Source organism: Cynocephalus volans, chromosome 8 (assembly GCF_027409185.1).
Source record: "Cynocephalus volans isolate mCynVol1 chromosome 8, mCynVol1.pri, whole genome shotgun sequence".
Taxonomy (NCBI): domain Eukaryota; kingdom Metazoa; phylum Chordata; class Mammalia; order Dermoptera; family Cynocephalidae; genus Cynocephalus; species Cynocephalus volans.
Window position 1 is genome coordinate 122,660,328 of NC_084467.1, and position 20,162 is coordinate 122,680,489.

Sequence of the window (20,162 nt, forward strand, 5' to 3'; positions counted from 1 at the left end):
ATCCCATCCTAGCACCACAACTGGAGACCAGGGTATGGAACTGTCCCCACATACATGGCTGCTGGGTCCTCTGCACTCAGGGTCAGAACAGTGAGCTAGAAAGAAGAGCCCTGGGTTTCCACATGGACCCCTCTGCCTCTATGAGCTTCATGAGGCTGTTTAGAAATAGACCCTCTAGATCAGGGCCTTCACAATATTTCTGTAAAGAGCCAGACAATACAGAGAGGAAATATTGGGGCTTTTTGAGCCATAGTCAATCTGTCACGTATTCTTTTTCTCCTTTTGTTAAATGACCTATTAAAAATGTAAAAACCATACTTAGCTGGCAGGCCATGCAAAACAGGCCCACAGGTCGCAGTCTGTGCACCCCTGCTCTAGAACACCACCACGCCCTTATCCATCCCTTCAGCCTCAGCCTCCTCACCACGGAGCGACTCTGGCATCCTCTGAGCTGTCCTGAGCTGGGATCTCTGCCAGCCCACTCATGTGTCCTAGGGGTAAATTAAGCCTCAGTATCCCCCAGTGAGGTAGATACATGCTATCAGCCTCATCCCACATTTGCAGGTGCTGGAGCTCAAGAGCAGAACCCACCTTCCTAACGCTACCCAACAGCCACACGTCAGGATGTAAAAGAAAGCCCGAGAGTCTGGGCATTACATTTTCTAAGAATATGATCAGGGACTGTCCTGTCTCACCTAAGCCCAGTGATTCAACCCAAAAGAGAGCAAGAATCCATGAGAGAACACCATCAGCCACATAGAGTCACTCTCCAGACCTCAATGACACTCTGAAAACAGAATGAACTCAAGCACTCAAAGCTATGGGGGTAGGTGGAACAGCCCTCTCTGCCCTGCCGACAAGTCTCTTCAAACTAAAAATAAAGTTTATAAAAGTAAATTATCTCATTTCATAACTTAAGTTCATCAAGCATTTCCTTAAATATAGTTCACACTGAAAATAAAGTTACTTTTGCTGTACAGTTGGTGTCTGTTATAATTAGGAATAAACTTTGATGATAAAGTATGAAAGGTTACACAGTCACACACACATCTATCTGTCTGTCTATGGTTGTATAGATGGATAGACATATGCACCTCTTGAAAAGAGCTTCCCCAAAACGGTGGGAAGTTGTTAGGAGTCCCTAGGTATCTAGTTTGCATGAGAATGTCTATATTAAAAGTCCCTGTCCTTAACGATAAACACATCTTCATATCTAATGCTAAGACTCATCAGAAACATTAAACTATGCAATCCATAATGTATTCGGTCTTTGGAAATGCTGAGCTACACCATATCATTATACAACAGCATCCCCAACAAAACTCCCTCCCCAACCCACCTCTTCCCTGGCCTCCCATCCTAAAGCCAGTGACCCCTCACATAATACGGTTGTTCCATATGGGAGCCTAGCCACAGAACTCTAGGGGAAGACTCAAGAGGTGAAGTAAGAATTTTGCATGGAGTACAGGTGGTCAATGGGGTTTCCCACTCTGGACTGCAGGGGCCCGGCTTCTGAGGTTGCTAGAAAACAGTCACCCAGGTTACTGAGAGAGGTGTCATCGCTATCCAGGTCATGGAAAAGGGGCTCAGCACCTGAAATGGAGATGAAACACTGGCATGAGGGTCTGGAAGAAGAGACTCACTTCACTGCTAGGAAATCCAGCTGAAATCAACAAATGTTTCTTCAGCACATCCCCCAGGTGAAACTTTCCAGTGGGTGTTGAAGAAAAGGTGGGAGTAGGGGAGAACTACAGAGAAAAGCAGGAGGGGACATAATCCCCACCCACAAAAGGTCTATCATCTCTTTAAGGGGCTTGTGTCCAAAGTGTAACAACTGAAAACAACATGAATTAGGAATACAACAAAGTGCTAAACTGAGTACAGCATGAGCAAACCTCAGAGTGTCTAGACAAGGAGTGTGGGGAGTAGGCAGGACACGTTACCAGAGGCTAGGGAGAAGGGGGCAGGGCTCCTGCAGGACTTGAGCCTTCAAAATAGTTCTTAAAGGAGGGATGGTATAAAAAATAAAAAAAGTCAGCTCTTCAAGTGAGGCTAAGGAAACTTCCCACGATGACATTTGTCCTTTCGAACAGCAACGGCATACTGAGTGCCTGCTGTTTCCACAAATTTGTACCACAAAAGAAAGGAAGGTTAACTGCTAACCCTCAACTAATTTACACCCTTGATAGAGATGCCAGTAGGGAACACTGTGGAACAGCTGAGGGACCACTGCAATCTGAACCCAGTGGGTTTTACCTCCACTTCAAGTAAATGGGAAAGGTGAAAACTGGAGTTTACATAACTTGTCGTGGGGCTATGATTATTCCTTTTAATAAAGGACTCACCACAGGAATCCTGTATATAACAAGACCCCTGAGACTCTGTAAACTTAAGAATTTGCAAAAAATTCATTTGCTCTGTTTTCCCATAGCTATGGAGTAAAGAATGTGACAGATGCGACAAGTGTATTCTCAGGAGGCAAAGACGACGGCCATCACTGCAACATGCACATATATCTCTACAAATGCATGAATAACTGAGGTCAGCCGGTGATGGTCCTATAAAGGGCCAGATCTTAATAAGTGTTTGTGAATGTATGACATGGGAAGGTAGGGGTGATTTTATAATAAGTAGTATGTTTTTTTAATGAGGGCAAAACAGAAGTTGTTTGACAAAATCTGTGATCAGAGGCTTATGTCTTTGATGCTAATCATTTGAAGGCTTGCTGAATTAAACTTTATTTTTAGCTATCAGAGTAATTGATGATGGATCACACAATATGGATTGATGCATTGCATCCACCACTGACCTCCTCTATATATATATGTTGTGACCTATACTTGGCGCTGAGGTTGAACTTGAGCCTTCCACTCCAGAGCTTACCCCACCCCACCAGGGTCTCCAGGCCCCCAGCTGTTGTCCATTAGCAAGCTGGGCAAGTTGGGGAGGCTCAGCTATCCACACATTCAGCATTTAACTTAACCACCAGTATAGGGGAGATACTTTCCACTTTACAAGTCAGTTTCTGTTTCAGGAATTAAATTAGAGCACCCACAGTAGAACAGTCCAATTAGAAAAATTTGTTTTCTGTGCTTTCATACATTTTCTTTCTTTAGGTAAATGTTTGCTTAATTAAGGCCTTCTTGCCTATGTCAGCACTGATATTGTTTGCAAATATGTTAAGAGTGGTATCTGGCATGAAACGCAAGATTCTTGGAATTCCATAACAACAAGCAGGTTGTCAGTGAAAGCACAACCTCCTATTTAAACTAACAAAGCAGCAGCTTAAAAACGAGAATGCACAAAAACATTACTAATGAATATGCACGTGGGTCTTTCTTCTGTAGCCACTGGTCAGGTGATTCTAGCAGCATTTTGTGAGGCATTTATTATGCTTTGGAGCTTCAGTGGGCACATAGAAACTGCGCCAATGTGTTTGGGAGGGCAGGAGAAACCCAAGCAAGCAAGGCATGAGAGGGCCCTGTGGGCTTGAGGCCCTCTTACCATAGGGGTGCATGTGGTCTCCAGGCATCTGGGGTGGGGTGAGGCCCTGTCGGAAAGGATCGGAGCTGTAGACACTCTGCTCGATGGCCAGGAGTTGCTGCGGGGTGGGCAATGCCGTGTAGGGGTTCATGATCCCTTCCATGCCAGCATTCCCACCACCATTTGTCTGAGCTGTGGGACAAAGAAGAAGGCAGGTCATTCTCAATGTGCAGCCCAGCAGGGTACCTCCCTGGGTCCTGGTTTCCTCATTTGTAAGATGGGATGGGATGAGTGGACATCAGTGGTTCCCAGCCTGTGCCCTACCAAAGACCATCAGGGATCACCTTGGAGGACAGGGATGGGGTGGGGGTTGGGCAGCTGGACTTTGAGAGCATCCTTCAACTATACCATGGAAACAAAGGGTTTGATGCCATACTCAGGTATGGCAGCAACTGGAAAGGATGACTCTAAAAATCCTTCTGGGGATAACCCACTATAAGTCTGTCAAGTGAGAATCACGACACTGGCCCAGCTGACCTTGCAGGGCTGATATGAAGATTCCATGAGACTGTGTGTATGTGCTTTGGGATTACAACTTGCTACACTTGTGTATAGAATTGTATAAGAAAAGGAGGACTCAGTTCCTACCTCCACGTCTTGCTGTGGTTCTCTGAACATGGCTCCATCAACTCTCAGAGACTCTATTCTCCACCAGCCTCTGCTTTCTTAAATCCACCCTAGGAGCTACCCTTGTAATTCTTTAAACAAAGTCCCAAGCACTATGAGTTTGTGTTCTCATGATGCCTTTGAGCTTGTTGGCCTACATGGAGTCAGCTCACATGGTTCCTACTAAAGCCCCTCATAGCCATGACCCTCTTCGAGCTTCACAAGGGCCCTGTGAGTAGAGCTAGCAGGCAGTACGACCCCAGGAAGATTGAAAGTGGGTCCCAGGCCACACAGCACTGGGGGTGGAGCTGAGAGCAGAACTGAGGCTCCTGCTCAGCTTGCTTCTCCACCCTTCCCAGCACCCACGCTCCTATTTCATTTCTTCTCTCCCTATTAAGCCTAGAAGCAAAGAAGATAAGGGAACTCTTGGCTGCAAGAGTCAAATTCTGGATTGAGCCTAGCCCAGGTGTCACACACAAGGCAGGGTCCACCTAAGGACAAGGGGCTCTGTGGAGGAGCCTGAGAGCCAACATCACATTCCACAGCCTTCAAAGGGTGGTCCACAGACCAGAAGCAAGACCACCACCTGGGAGCTTGTTAAAAATGCAGGCTTTCAGGGCCCACCCAGACCTTATGAATCAGAATCTGCACTTTATGAGATCCCAGGTGGTTTATGTGCACATTAAAGTGTGGGAAGCCCTGCTCTAAGGTACAGCCATTCAAGGAACTCTCCCAGATGGCTAAGTTGGGGACCATGTTCCTTTAAGAATGACATTGTTGTTTGGGCTGGTTGGTTAGCTCACTTGGTTAGAGCATGGTGTTAGTAACACCAAGGTCAAGGGTTCAGATGCCCATACCAGCCCGTCGCAAAAAAATAAAAATAAAAAAGAACAACATAGTTCCAATATATTGGTTCTTGATTTCTTTTTTTATTTTTAATTTCTTTGAAGGCTCCCACATCTGTCCCTCTTCACCCCCTCACCAATCCTCATGCCACCCCATCAAAAAAAAAAAAAAAGGCAAATGAAGGGTACCTCCAGGTAGGGGTGAATGGAACATAGAATCAGAGAAATGGGCTCTAGCCCCAGCTCCATCCCTTAGTGGTCTAGGACCACGTCCGATCTCACAGAGCCTTTGTTTGTGTGTCTGTGAGATGGGGATAGTAATAACTTCTCTGCTCACCTTAGGGAGTGGGCGCTGTAAGATCAAGTCAGCATGTGTGGTCTATAAAAGTGCTCAAGAAAGGAGGGGATCATTGTTTCACTATCATTATTTTTACTCTTTTGCATTATATTGGGAAGGAATAAGTCACAGTGGTGTCTTCTATTAAACTGCTGAGCCTAAAAGAAGATGAGAAACGACACGTCTGACTCTGCACATGGTACTGACATAGTCTCCGGACACTGTGCAGGCTCTGGGCAAGAGGGCTTTGGACAAGGTTTGTGCCACCTCCTATCAGCAGATCTAGGTGTGCAGCCCAGGTGCCCTCAACTCTTTCACAAGATCTTCATCGCTCAGTCCTCACTTGAAGGTCTCTCTCTCAAACAGTTGTAAACTGGGCTTCGCTGAGCCTGGAAAGTCATTCAAAGAGCCGGGTGGCTGGAGACCTGTGTAGGAGAGGCCTGAACTCCAGCGAGGGGCAGCGGGCTTACCAGAACTCAGCCTCTGGCTGTTCTGCTGGTCTTGCTGCTGCTGCTGCTGCCGCCTGGCCAGCTTCTTCATCTGATGAGGAGAGGACCACAGGATTAGAAGTCAGGGGACCTGCCGCAGGCTCCCGTGGGTAGGGGGAACCAGAAGTGAGCCCTCCCCTGAGCAGGCCTGGGTAAAGCAGAGGAACCGCTTCTCTCGCTTTTACCCAGCAAAGGAGCCACGCATGAAGAATGGCGTCCCCAGTGAGACGCCTGGCAGCTGAGGGCTTTCCACTTTGTAGCAGTGGGAAGACGGCAGGGGAGAGGCAAGGGCACAGTTGTCACAGCAGGAACAGGAATCTCCCCTCCACAAATAAAACTTGATGCTTAGGTGTGACCGTTTACGGGTGGTGGTGAGTGTGGCTGTGGGGTCTGCAGCCCAGGCTAGATGCGTAGGGCAATGGGCTGCTGGCGGCTATTGACCCTCCTTCCCCTTGTGCTGTCCTCATGTTTGAGACGTCCACCAGAGATGCCTGCCCCTGGGTGAAGAGCTTGTCTCCCAAAGCACCCTGTTAACACACAGACTTCCTTGAGGGAACATTTTAACCCAGTGTTTCTCAAACTGTGTTCCATGGATTAGGGTTCCATGAGATGTTAACATACACTTTGAATGTGTGTGTGTGTGTGTGTGTGTGTGTGTGTGTGTGGTGGAGGGGAACACTAGATGTAAAAAAAGTTTCTGTACTGCAAGATTTCCCAGAGCTTTAAGTGTGATCTTCTGCTTTATGGATCCACAGGCTAGAGAGCCGATCAAACTCATTGCACCGTGGAGTCTTTTTCTGATGGGTAACATATCACCAGCCCTGTTCTGAGGAATTCAGTCAGGAAAATGCCACCTTAACCAATCATGATCAAATAACGAGACAGGGCCCTAGAGAAATGGGCCACAGGACACACATATTTTTAGTAAGAAAATAAATGAGTAAAAGGTCTAAAACAAAGACCAGACTGCAACGGGGAATACAGACCTTGATAGGATCCAGAGGACAGTACGATGGTTTGGGCCTGTATTAGTGAGGGGTGGGCACTGGAAGAGGGAAGTAATTCTACCATGACATAATGTTGTCTTAGACCAGTCATATGTGTGCTACCTCAGCTTCACTTTGAAATTTTTAGAGAACTTTGGTATTTGGGTTAGATCAATGTGAATTAAAGAACATGTTTTTACCAAACGACTTAGAAAGACATTTATTTGGACAGACAGCTGGCCAGTTCATAATCATGGCTACTAGGAAAATTAAAGCCATTTCACTGGAACAAACGCCTTGTATCTCTCCTTCTGTAGGGCTGCTGCGGCTGAAATGATTGTTGATAACAGAATTTTTGAATCAAAAGAGCTACTCAATCCAATGAGTTAAGGTTAGAAAACCTGGCTGCAAGTACAATGTCCTGCTGCTATTATTTCAGGAAACCAGCAACACAGAGACAGACAAAAGTAGGGAGCAGATTACCTTGGCTCTCTGGTTCTGGAACCACACCTGGACAACACGGACGCTCAGCCCTGTTTCTGCAGCCAAAGTCTCCCTCACCTTGAAAAATTTGAACATTAGAAATATAGAAGCATTGGGATCTCAGGGTAGGAGGCAGAACATTTCCTATGTAGCATGTATGGAAGCCAACAGGCCGCATCTTATATAGAAGCCAGCTAGTGTTTAACATGCTTCCCTCCAGGTAGAGAGAGAGTCCTTCACCAAGTAAACAAAGGAATAATTATTAGTTTAGATGGGCATTCCCAAGAGGCGTTTCTGGGTTTCTCACAGTTTGGAAATTAGCCCTCCAAATGGTTCTTAGACATTAGTTAGGTCTATTGTGGTGCTTTGGCTGTTAACCATGCATACACATTAACCTACTTAAGGAGAAGGAAGGTAAAAATCACTTTGCAAAAATAAATGGTTTTCTCTTGTTCTCTCCTCCTGCCTAAGTTCATTGACCTAAATTTATGGTTTTGTCCCTCCTAGCTCTAGGTGACTTAGAGTGTTTCATGAATATTCATATTCACTGTTTGAGCCCTGCCCAAAGAAAATAAGATGAGAGCCATGTGTACTCTGGAAGAGCCAGGTAGACAAGTCTGAGCCATGCACATGCACTGGGGCCAAGAAAAGTCAGGACGACCGGGATCTAGATAATGGAGATGTGTTTAAACATCTGCCCACCATGCGGGCACAGGGCAAGGAGCTAGCAAGGTGGAGAACAGAAGAGGCCAGAACCACAGATAGATTATCAGAGTGAGCCTGAGAGACACTGCTCCCTCTTGGTTCAATTCTAGAGAAGAGATGGGATTGAAGGAGCTCATTGAATAAATACATGAGTAGAGCAAATCAGAGGCCTTGGAAAGTAATTCACCTTTCTCATGCTACCTGGGCTGAGGCTTAGAAGTGGAGTAATTAGACAAGGTTTTTAAAGCATATCCTTCTGCTAAGACAACTAGAACAGGAGCATACACAGGGGCCCCACCTCCACCTGCTGAAATTCTATCCATTCTTCAGAGGCCCAGCTCAAAGGCCACCTGTTTCACAAAGCCTTGCCTGACTCCCCAGACAGACATGACCCTTCCCTTCCCTGTGGCTCCCAGCTGCTCCTCTGTTAGGGTCCTCAGAACTCTCTCCCCAGTGTTGCAGTATGTGTGCATGCATCTCCTCCTCGCTGGTGGCCTGGAGGCTACCTGGGGACAAGCACCCAACACAAGGCCGTAGAGAGACTGGGAGTTCAGGACATGTAGAATAAGCAAATGAAGGAGGAAGGTTATGCTCTGACTTGTGCAAGCCTCCTTTGCAGGTATTTAACTTTCTACCAGTGCTTGCCCTGCAGGGGAAAGAAGAGTTCTGTAGCTGAATCTTCTCAAAGGTCAGAAGTTGTGGTCAACTGTGAGACTGTTCAGCAAATGCCCATCCTTCCCTCCCCTGCCCCATGGGGGTGTATGCTTCACTGCTGTATCCACATTGGGCTGAGCTGCATGACTTGCTCTGGTGTGTGGAATGTGAGTGGATGTGGTGCGTGTGACATCCAGCAAGAGGTTTTCAATGGCCTTCGCTTTGACTTGGCCTCTTGCTTTCTGCCACCCTCATGAGAACAACGTGCCACAGGAGGGTGCTGCTCTGTCAGCCTGGACCCTCGAATGAGAGACAGGTGGAGCAGGCCTAGACCTGAGCCCAGCTGGGCCACAGCCAACCTACAGCCGAGGGGCAGGAACGAAATGTTTGTTGGGAGCCACTAAGACTTTGGTTTCTTTTTTATCACAGCAAAAGCTGACTAATACAGATACAGATGCAGGAAAAACAATGGCACAATTTTTTAAAATGTATTTCTTTTATGAATTTCAATAAAAAAATGTTTTCTTTTTATTGTGTAAAAGTCAGTACTCAGCATATAGCAGGCAGTCAATAAATGCAAGTACTCAATAAATGGGCTCAGCTATTTGAGGCAGAGACTGCCAGTTGTCCCCAACATCTATTCTCTCCTCCCTCCTATCAGCAATTGACTCCTTAAGCTTTAGCAGGGCACATGGTCACACAGATAGACTCATTTCTCAGGTTCCTTGTAGGAAATGTGACCATAGGACCAAATTTTGGCCAATACATATGAGTGAAAGTGATGCAAACAACCCCTGGGAATGTCCTTAAAAAGGCAGCTGCTCACCCTCCACTTCCTCTTCCTCCACCCTCGTGGCTGGAAAAATGGTGACAATGGAGCAGCCCCTCAGACCCATGTGATGAATAACAGGGCTGCCCCACCAGTCTTGGCTTGCTCACTTCTGGACCGTGACATCAGAGAAAGATAACCTCCTATCTCATTAAGTCACCAGATTTTTTTTACATGAATGTTCACAGCAGCCCTGTTTGTAACAGCCCCAAACTGGATACAACCCAAACTCATCTACAGGTGAATGGACAGACGAACACATTCACACACACACACATCCACACACATACACACATCTATACACATACACATCCACACACATACACATCCACACACATACACATCCACACACATGCACATCCACACACACGCACACACACACACGCACACACACATCCACACACGCGCGCACACACACATCCACACACACACGCGCACACACTCATCCACACACACACATCCACACACACACATCCGCACACACACATCCACGCACGCACACACGCATGCACACACGCACACGCACGCATACATCTATACACATCCACACACATACACATCCACACACACGCACACACACACACCCACACGCACACCCGCCCACACACACATCCACACACATACACATCCACACACACGCACACACACACACACGCGCACACCCGCCCACACACACACATACACACACATCCACATCCACACATATCCACATCCACACACACGTACACACACACACGTGCATGCCCGCCCACGCACACACATCCACACACACATACACACGCACACACTCATCCACACACACACATCCACACACACGTTGACGCATCCACGCACACATGTATCCACGCACACACGCATCCACGCACACACACACGCACACATCCACGCACACACTCATCCACACACACACATCCACACACACACCCACACACATACACATCCACACACATACACATCCACACAGCAGAATTCCATTCAACAAGAAGGAATGAACTGCAACATGGATGAATCCCCACATCACCACACGAAGTCGAACAAGGCAGGTCACAAAAGAATATACACTGCAAACCAGTGTGTTTTTACACTCTTTGTTAGGGCATCTTGGTCTATACCACAACTGGTACCTGTTGTTATTGTTAATCCCATTGCTTTCCATGGAATGAAAGGTGTGAGCCAGGGCCATTTGGAGTAGGTATGCATGTCTGCAAGCACGGGGAGATTCTGCTACCTCCCTGGTCATAGCTGAATGGTCCCTGGAGTCTCCAATAGGGCGCATGTCCACCTGCACAGGCTCTGTCTGAACAGCCTTCCCCACTGCTCTGACCCCCAAGTACCCAATGACACCCCAGAGGAGTCCAGGTGCACACAGAGGGCTGGGGCCCAGTTCCCTTTCCTCCTTTCTCTGTCCTGTACCTTCCTGCAGGGCTTGGAGGACACTTCAAATGAGGCCTTGAATGCTCTCCTCTGTTGGGTTGTCAAGATGGTTCGGGGTCGTTTGGGGCGCTTGTGGTCCTTGCCATCCTCAGCAGCTCCTTTCCCTGTCCCGTGGGCTGACTTGCAGAGGCTTTCTTCATCATCACTTTTGCCTAAAGGAAGCAGAAAACAATGTTGTGAGTCCTGTTGAAAGCCACTGACTGGAGATGTATGTTATTCCATAACAAAGTGCTCAGGTCCACATCCCCAGGGTGGCTTTATGTGTGAATGCAATAACCTATGTGGTATTGATTTGAAAGCTTCCAGGAGCTAAGAAAAATACTCGAAACCCAGAGTCAGGAACCAGAAAGTCTGCCATCACTGCTCAGAGCTTTAGCACAGTATGATGCCCTGGCTCCACAGTTACCCGCTGCGTGGCCTTGGGTGAGTCACTCAACTCTATGACTGTATTTCCTTATCTACAAAATCATGACATCAGAGAATCTACTTCACCGGGGTTGTGAGGATTAAATGAGTTTATACTTAAAAGGCACTCAGAATGCTGCTTAGCATATAATAAGTGTTAGTTACTAATATTATTTCTCAGATATCATTTTTCAAGACTAGAGCTGAAGAAGTTATATATAACTTCCTAGACACTATGTCTGAAGTTCTAGATACTGCCAGGAGCTAGAAAATATTACCATTTAAAAGGCCGTACAGAAACAACATTAGATTGCCTATTGGTACACATAACTGAGAATGGACAGATAGCACTAATAATTAGCCAAAATTGCTTGCTTATAAAATAAATAATTCTACCAAAGTAGCTGTATAACTATGTGAAGTACTTCAACTCTATATGCAGTGAGCAATTCAGGGGTAACTTTGAAAGGAAAGGAAGCCTCTAGTACATGTCACAGTCTCTCCCAGGCTCCCTCTTTCATCCCTCAGACTTCACACTTCTGAGAAGGTGCTTCTGTGGTCTGGGAAACACCGTGTGAAAGAGACTTCTTTCTGCTTTTGGCACTAGAAGCCATAGGTTTTGTGCCCAAATTATCCTAACAAGAACCTTACTTATTTCTGGTTCCTCACAGAGCTCAGCCGTCCTCCTTCCTCCAGGGAAAACCTTTGCCCCAAGGGCTTTCCCCTGCTCCAGTTCCTGCTGGCCACTTCCAGAAAGCCAGGATGAGGGGACCTACTGCACGTGGGCAACACATCTTTTTTCTGCCCTCTTCTGTGTAGGATGCTCATTTGCATATGCAATTTTAGCATAGACAATCAGCTGAGTTCTAATTTTGGGCTCTGCCAGATCCAAAAACCTTATTTTAACTGAAAAAATATTTTGATTTTTTCTTTCTACAAACATTTAAACATACAGTTTGAACATAAAGGGAATGAATACTAAATTGTAAGTTCCTTGAGGACACTACCCTTTCAATATAATTGAAAAGGGACTAATGTAAGCAGAGCTAGGTTTCTGCCCCAGTTCTGCCCTCTGGTTTAAGTACGACCCCACGCAAGTTATGTCATGTTGCTGAGCCTCTGTTCCCTCATTTGCATACTGATGACAATAATATCCACCCAGCTGGTGTCACAGAAGTAGTGCTGTTATGTGCAAAGCAACTAACTTGGCCATGGTACACAGGTGGCTCTTAATGGATGTTGTGAAAAAGATGTGTTCTCCCTCTGCCTCATCCCTCTCAATGGTACAAATTTAAAAACCCAAAGATTAAAGAAAAGAGTTCAAGCAAGAATCCTCATGACAAGGGCTGTCTCCTCTGGCATCTTCAACTTGGAGTCCCGGGGCTAATGCAGTGAGCCAATCTTGGTCATACCTTGCTGTGGAGGATTTGTCATCCACAAGTGACTGGTGCTCAATAAATAACAATAAACATTATTATTCTTATGATTTCCACATAAAAGATGTATTCTTGGTCCTAGACACATGTTTTCTTAAATAATAGTCTCATACTGAATGGGGGTCTGAGTTGAGGTTTTATACTGCAAGCTTTCATTCCTCTCTTCCTGCATACATGGCCCTAGCCAACAGTCAGTTGTGTGGAATGTGAGTGTGTCAGTGCTTGTGAGAAGGACAGAGAGAGGGAAGTGGGGTTTGGTTCCAGAAGGAAGTTTGTTCAAAACCCCAGAGGCAGGATGGCTGAGGGCCTCTGGGGTCTTCCTGCTGCTGTCACTGTCCTCAGCCTTGCCTAGGACACATGCACGTTTCCCATCATGAAATAACAGAGAAGAGGGCGGAGAGAACCAGCTCTTAGGCTAGCCCTTGGTGCCCACTTTTGGAGGATGCAGAGAGGTGGCTTCTCATTCCTTCTCTCCACACCCCTGTAAGGAGAAAGAGAGGAAAACATATTTGTTTACAGAGGTAGAGGAGGAGGAGGAGGGGAAAGAGAAAAAGAGAAAGAGAAAGGGAGGTGGCAGTAGCAGTAATGGTTGTCTCTGGAGTGTTTCTACTGTTTTGTGGTCTCTTTTCTCCCTCTGATTCCTCCTTTCTGCTGTGAAATACCTCATTCTCTCTTCTGTAGCTTCAGGTCCCCCATTTTGCCTTCTGAGAAGCACTTCGTGCTCTAGAACAGGAGTCTACAAACTTTCTCTGTAAAATGCCAGAGAGTAAATAGTTTAGTCTTTGTGGCCTGGTGGTCTTCGTCACAGCTACTCAGCTCTGCTGCTGCAGCACGAAGGCAGCCCTGGACACTGAATGGGTGTGGCTGTGCTCCAACAACACTGTTCCAAAAACAGGAACCAGGCCAGACTTGGCCTGCATACCATGGCTTGCTGACCCCTGCCCGAGACCTCTCCTGACCTCTTGTTCACCATCAAAACTTACACATGCCATGTCCCATTCTTTTGGGCTCTGACTCTGGGGGCAGGAAGCACTGCTCATGTGACACACCATGGGGTTAATGGTTAGCATGGTTTGATGTGTTCTCTCCCACAGTTAATAACGTATACACTTAATAAGAAATGCCTTTACCTAAACAGTCACCAATGTGGAATTTCAGGTGTCCTGGAAGATCTGAGTGTGAGTCTGAAGACAGAGGGATGGAGGGGCCTTTTGGCACCTCTCAAAGGACAGACAGATGCCACAACCCAGCTGCCAACAGGAATGTGGACCATCACTACCCATCGCCCAGTTTCTGTCTACTGTGTTGTAAATATTATAGGCATAACGGTGTCCTTTGGCTTCCTTGGGGAATTGCCAAGCTGCTGTGGTGATGTTCACTGAGGCTCTGACTTCTCTTTCAACAAGGGCAGACCTGCCTGTCTCAGATCCCAACTTCTTCATGAATTTATGCAGTTCCCAAAATACACCCTACTGGATTTGTCCAAGAAAAAGGAAAACTCTGAAAGAGCCAGGAGATTTCTCCCAGAATCAGCAGGAGTACTGGAAACCAGAAGATGAAGAAAAACCTTAAGACAGCACAGGAGGGGAGTGGAGGGAGAGGCGGCCTCTCTCTGTTGCCAGAGACTCCCACACCCAGATGCAGACTGGAGCGATCCCTCATAATTTAAGCTGACACCCCTCAGCGGAGATGAAAGGAACACCACTCGCTGTTCTCCAGCAACAAATGTCAACATCCCTGGAGGCCATTTAGACACAAGCGCAGCATAAATCTGACTCCTAGTGGGGAAGTCCAGAGATTAAGTCTCCACGCACAGCCTACCAGAGTGAAATGAATTTGCTTGGCACAAAGTTTGAACATGTTTCTCAGGGCCTTTCTTTCCCCTTTCTTGTAAAGAAAAAAAAAAAAAAAAAACAATCTGGAATGGGTCAGGGCTGTTGTTCTCTCTTTGCTGGTCCTCCCACTCACTTATGACATAAGCAATTGCAGATAAAAGACCCAGCCATGGTTTACGACTCGGAGACAAAGCTGCACTACCTGTGGGGCCTCAGAGATTCATTTCAGGTTATTGGAAAAATCCCAACGGCCCATAAACAGGGTGAGAGATATCTGAGCTTGGCCCGGGAGGCAAGGGTGAAGGAGGGAAGAAGAGAGACCCTCATGCCAGGGGAGGGAGAGGCAGGAACAGGCCTCAGATGCTTCCCCAGTGATGAGCCTCGTAAATGTCTTTCAGATTGGGGGAGTGGAGGAAGGGTCTGGGGTTTGTTATGGGGGGAGGGAGGAAAGAAAGAAATCAGGGAGGAATTTATGAAGACAGGATATATAGGAAGCTATTTCAGCCACTGCCCTGCATTGCAGGATTGGAATTCCATTCTTCCAGAGATGTGTACAACTCAAAGCAGCATTTAAAATCCAAGAGGCAATAAGTGTGGTTTTTCAGAAAACCAAAGTCCACGCAGCTACTGTTTAGAAACTATCCTACACATAGTTCTTTAAGGAGGTCTCAACTTAGACCAAGAAACAGGTTCTGGTGAAAGATTTGACTTAGAACTTGTTCATTTAATCATGGCCTCGATAAGCATTTGCTGTGGGCTCTTGTGTGAGGCACTGTGCATGGACAATACCGGGACGAGGGATGATGAATATTCAGCGTCTGCTCTGCCAGAGAACTCAGCTTAGTAGAGGAAAAAGATCCAGTACCAAAATAGTGATAACTCTGCTCAGAGGAGCTGGAAGAGGGGACAGGGGAAGGCTGCACAGTGCAGGTGTCACCTGAGATGAAAATAAATGAGATAAAAGATGAACAGAAGTTTCCAGGCACAAATGGAGAGATAGGGCATTTTATGCCAAGAGAACAGAACATTTAATGGCACAGAAACAAGGTATAACCTGGGAAGGGGGGCTCCCCAAATATAAACTCTCCTTGCATGCCACTATACACTCAGCACTGTTCTGTGTCCTGTGAGGGGGTAAAAAGAAAAACCCCTTGCTCTTAAGGAACAGAAACTCAAGTTAGAGAGTTAACTTCTAGGAGACAATAGAGAATATTAAACAGTATGTGGTTAAGTTCTTCAGGCATGGTAAAAACTGGGAATAAAAATGTGAGCATTTAGAAAGGAGTGTCAATTAGCCAGAGAAGTTTGTGAACTAAGGAAGCTCACTGGTAAAGGAGGAGTGGATTTGGAAAGCCAGAGGGGAAGGAAGCAGGTGTTCCAAAGAAAGGCTCAGCCTGCCTGGGACCACAGGGAAGGTGAGAGAGCCTGTGCAGAGATGAGTAGGGGAGCCTCTGGGCCTCAAGCAGAGGGTGCACATCTCAGGGGAGGAAGAAACACAGGGTGGAAACACCACTTGGGGCTAACTAGAGGGATGTCCCAGAGCCAGTGTCATCAGCCATGATGAGGATTGGGGTGGGGTTCTGTGGCAGGAGCTACATGGCATGGTCCCAGAGCACCGACATCAGTCCCTGAATTTCTGTGCTCATGTGTGAGTGACAACACCTGGCCACACATCCACTTTGAAATTGGGCTGAGGAAGTCTCTCAGGTCCCAGCATTAGACAGGGGCCCTGAAAAACAAGTTTAAAAATGCCCACGTCCCTAGTACCAGTTCTGTGACAGGCCTTGTGTCCAGGGTACATCATAACTCTCCTCCTAAGAAATAAATGCAGCATCAGAGAGGTTTGGGAACCTGCCCCAGCATACACAGGGCCTAAGTGGCAGGGCTAGGTTTCATGCAAAACTTGTCTACTTCCAAGCCCAGGACCAGAGAACCCCCTGCAGGGAGGAGGGAAACAAGCTATTTAACAAGCAAATCAGGCATAAGCAAATGACAGTCACCTGCACGTATCTGGCTCAAGTGTGGGAAAAATACGAATACTTTGTCTCCCATAGACCACTGAAAGATCACTCTTGCATCAGAAGAGCATGTGGAGTGGAAGAAAGTAACTTTGACCACAAAATGGGAGACCTGGATTCTAGTGTTAATTCTTCTGCTAAGTTATATACCCTTGGATAAAACTACTGACATCTCTGAGACTCAATGTCTTCATCTACAAGATGATATAAACAATTCTATTCATACCTAATACTTGACAAGGTATCATATTACATTTGCATTGTTTCACTGTTTCTACTACATCTTATGAGGCAGGAAATGCATAGTTAACCTTTTTTTACAGGTGAGTAAACCAAGGACCAGGCAGGTGGGGAGATGACCTCTTGCCCAAGGGCACACAGCCAGGATGCTCTTCTTCCTACCCCCACGCCCCCTCTGCCTGCCTGACCTGCCTCACAAGGTTGTTGTGAAGATCCAAGGATACCTGGTGCTTGCAAAATATCAGGTGCTATTTAACTGCAGGCAGCATTATTGTTATTAAAGAGTGAGGAAAGGAACGCTTGAAGGGAAGGCTTTCTGGGGCAGGTGGAATGACTCTGAGCTCCTGCTGGAAAAGCCATTCTTCTCAGTCCAAAACAGACAGACCTTATTCTGAATTTCCATATTTCCCTCTCCACCTCTTCACCCCCCACCGCACCCCCCCCTTCCAAGCCCCCTTTCTGCTCCCTCCCCTCAGGATCCTGCCCTGCCACAGCAATCCCCACCAGCACAAGCTCAGGAAAGATCTCTAATCACAGTGTACTAAGCATTTCAGGAGCAGGACAGAGGCCAAGCAGCACTCCTGATTCAGGCCATAGGTAAAGTGTCCCAAGAAAGACACCTTTGTTCAGAGATATCCCCTGCAGATGGGAGTGTCTGTGCCAGGCAGGGGGAAGGGAGGGGCAGGGCATTCTAGCTCAGACACCTAGGCCCAGGCAGGCCCCAAAGGGGAGCTGTGTGTCCACTCTGTGAGCGCTGGCAAACGCCACAGCCTCGAGGCCTCTCATCTTGCTTTCCTTCACTGGGTGTGCTCATGAAGGGAGACCTTGTGCTTGGGAAGTATGTAGGGAAACAGGACAGTATTGGTACTGATTGGCAGAATTACTATTGATTTACATCAGTTTCAGGCCTTTTCACATTTGAATAAGTCTCATGCTAACACCTATCCCACCTCTCACACACACACACACACACACACACACACACACACACACACACACACACTCTGCATCTTTCCCTCTCTGAATTTTTCCATCTCTTCCACTTTTCTATCTAATAAAAACATGGCTACTTGCAATCTAAATGATAAGCACAGCTGTAAATCCTGGACATACCCATGCATAGATTTGTCATACACTGGAAATACTGACCATCAGAACATCAGAAGATTCCTGCTACACCAACATCATTATATTCAACTCAAGCGTGGATAAATACACTAAATGAAAACCATAATTTGTACTGTTTTGATTTAGCTAGACTTTGAGAGGGAGACTGAAGCTCATAACAAGTTAATTCAGACATTTGGAGCTCCGGATTCAGTCAAAATAAAAGCTGATTAATCCTGCTGCCCAATGGCTCAGTAGACTAGGAGTATTCTGTGGATGGCATTGTACTAGGCTCATATTAATAAAGTTGTTGGTCGATCTGAGAACTGACTTAAATGGATCAAATATCATCTCTCTTTGGAGTAGTCAAATTTTTGTGCATTAATTACTAGTCTTCAGGAGGATAAATTATCTGAGAAAATTAAATTGTTTCTAGGCAGGTTTGGAAGACAAAGGGTTAATTATTCCTCCAAACTAAAAAAGACCAGGACCACAATCCTCTAGGTGGCTGGGGAGTTGGAGTGAGTTGGCTAATGCTCTAAATGCTCTCACTGCAGAAGTGAATCCTCCCTGGTCAAATTCACTGTGGACTCAATTATAGAGGGAGGTTGCCTGGATGACCACAGCTGATGAGACTGCTTGAGCCCTTGGCCAAGACGCCCTGGTTCCAATTGGACCCTCTGCTAGTTTGGAGAGGTAAGCCAAGGCCAATACCCAGCCAGGTCTGTGCCTTTAGACTCCAGTCCATTGCACAAACCACTGACAGGCTATCTCAAAAGAGCATGGAAAAGTGGGGTCAGACACCTAAACTTTGTTCTTACCTCTACTACTGACCAGCTGTGTGACCTATGGCAAATGACCTAACTACTCTGAGCCCTACCTTCCTAATTTGTAAAATCATATTAAAGACTTGTCAAGCGACCTTGATAGGATTGTTATGAACTCAAAACAGATGGAGTAGGTAAAAGCACTTTGAAAAAATATTGTAATAAAAATGTAAGGTACTTTAAATATTTTTAATTATGCCTCTTGAGTGTCAATGAGCTTACTACATATCTCCACTGTCTATGAAACTCAAACTGCTCATAGGGAAAATCCCCACCATTTAACAACTCCATCTTAAGTGTGCCTACTATGTGCAGCCATTGGCTTGGACCCAAGATAAGGAGGAATAGACAAGATGGATAAAGCCTCTACCTTCCTGCCTCTAGTAGGAGAAGACAGTGAATAAATAAAGAAAAACATAATTTAGTCTTTGACAATGTTAAATGCTGGGAAGAAAAGAAAATAGAGCAACGGACTAAAAAATGACAGAGGTGAGTAAGGAAAGCTTCCATAATTCTGTGCCAACAAAAAGGTACAAACCCATCTTCTCCTTGAAGCCTTCCTTAACTCCTCTCCAGGTTGATTTCTTCCCTTTCCACATGCCCAGACCACATGCTTGTCTATCTCAAACATTTTAGTTACTCAAGTATATTCAAATTAGAAGACAATTTCATACACTGTCTTACATTATTCTCCAACTATGCTCTAAGTGTGAACTTGAAAAAAATAGTGTACTAGACTAATATAAAGATTCTGTTTTGCCTAACTTTTAGAGGCAGTATAGCAGAGTGGTTAAGAGCAGTGCTTTGGACCCAAATATTTCACATTATTTACTAGTTAGTGATCTTGGCCAAGCTCCCTCTGCATTAAGTCTAGGTGTCCCCATCTATAAAATGGGGTTGAACAGGATAATTATAAGAATCAAATGAAACAAGTTGTCTTCATAGCTCATGGTAAGAACTTAATAAATGCTGGCCAATTATCATCATCATTATAATTTTGTGTATCTTCTATATAGCTAGAATAAGCTTCTAGAAAACAGAGATACAATCTAAATCACCTTTGTATCTTCTAAAACATAACACCATACTAAGCACTCAAGAAATTAATAATTAACTGTTAAATAGTTCATATTCAACTGATGCAGAATTAACAGAAATAAGTCAAAGGTCATACTGATAAAGCACAAACAAGCACACTGTAGAGTCCTGTCTTTCCATTTTTCCAAGTTTGTTCACCAACACCAATAAACTTCCTGTGGTTGTAGAAATTATAGAAGAATTATTAGCTACCTCTATGGCTAGGGCTCAGCTGGGATGAAACTGATTTCCCTTGAACTACAACCTAAATTTCTCTCTCATGTTGATATGGATCTCACTGTTTCAT

The 20,162-nt window shown here is 45.8% G+C and overlaps 1 protein-coding gene across 1 annotated transcript in view; it reads right to left on the reverse strand.

The window, feature by feature from the left end:
• Window positions 1-1,432: 1,432 nt before the first annotated feature.
• LMX1A (LIM homeobox transcription factor 1 alpha) overlaps window positions 1,433-20,162 on the reverse strand; it is a 143,006-nt gene continuing 124,276 nt past the window's right edge. Inside the window, exons 4-8 of the mRNA XM_063106805.1 lie at window positions 10,890-11,062; window positions 7,289-7,366; window positions 5,802-5,871; window positions 3,505-3,675; window positions 1,433-1,593 (exon numbers count right to left, since the gene is read on the reverse strand). Of these exons, the coding sequence (XP_062962875.1) occupies window positions 1,433-1,593; window positions 3,505-3,675; window positions 5,802-5,871; window positions 7,289-7,366; window positions 10,890-11,062 (653 nt within the window). The remainder of the gene's footprint in view (window positions 1,594-3,504; window positions 3,676-5,801; window positions 5,872-7,288; window positions 7,367-10,889; window positions 11,063-20,162) is intronic.